The sequence below is a fragment of the Sphaeroforma arctica genome, assembly GCF_001186125.1.
Source record: "Sphaeroforma arctica JP610 unplaced genomic scaffold supercont1.5125, whole genome shotgun sequence".
Classification (NCBI taxonomy): Eukaryota; class Ichthyosporea; order Ichthyophonida; genus Sphaeroforma; species Sphaeroforma arctica.
Genome location: NW_014035433.1, coordinates 697 through 1479, shown reverse-complemented (window position 1 = coordinate 1479; position 783 = coordinate 697). Strand labels below are relative to the sequence as shown.

The 783-nt window shown below is 37.7% G+C and overlaps 1 protein-coding gene across 1 annotated transcript; it reads right to left on the bottom strand.

The window, feature by feature from the left end:
- Positions 1–287: 287 nt before the first annotated feature.
- SARC_14804 (hypothetical protein) lies at positions 288–443 on the bottom strand (the record flags this gene model as incomplete). Its single annotated transcript, XM_014291064.1, has 1 exon — positions 288–443. A coding segment is annotated over one exon (156 nt), but the record flags the coding sequence as incomplete, so codon positions are not given.
- Between the last annotated feature and the right edge of the window lie 340 nt (positions 444–783).

Sequence of the window (783 nt, the reverse complement as noted above, 5' to 3'; positions counted from 1 at the left end):
GGGAATGGGCGTGAAATAAGTTGTGATATTAAAGAAAGTATGATACAAAATTAATGGCTATAATAAAAGTGACAGTTGTCTCTGACTGTGAAAGCTGTATACAGGTGGTAGGCTCTAATGAAGCGACCGAACGCAAGGTGGCTGAGAAATAGAGTGGTACTAAAAAGGTAAGTCATCTACAAACACCAAGCTACATCGGAAAACACTAAATGGTCACGTACGAGATATTCTCATACACACAAAATCACTCAGAAACGTACATGTACTATTACTATCCACATACTCACCTCCCATAGCCAGCATGCCGTACCACAGCATAGAACCCCCACCCCCGCTACTGCTATAGTTGGGCTCGTTGTTGTACTGGTTGAACACCGATGGCCCTCGCCCCCTCTCTCTACGCTTGCCTCCCCCGCGCTTATACTCCAGTTTGTACTCCAGACCTGCGACAGGCGAACGGACACAAATCTTAAGCGCATTGTCATAGGTGGCACGTGTATTTTAGAAATAATGAATATGATATACTTGATAGTATATTCGTGAATATTGATTAAGTTGGACTTGATAGCGTATTTTAAAAATATTGAGTACGATATACTCGGTAGTATATTTATGAATATAGAATAAGATAAACTTGATAGTGTATTTTAAAATATTGAATATGATATACTTGGTAGTATATTTATAAATATTGAATATGATATACTTGATAGTGTATTTTAGAAATATTGAATATGATATATACTTGATAGTATTTTGGCTTGGCCATGGTTTGATTCCATG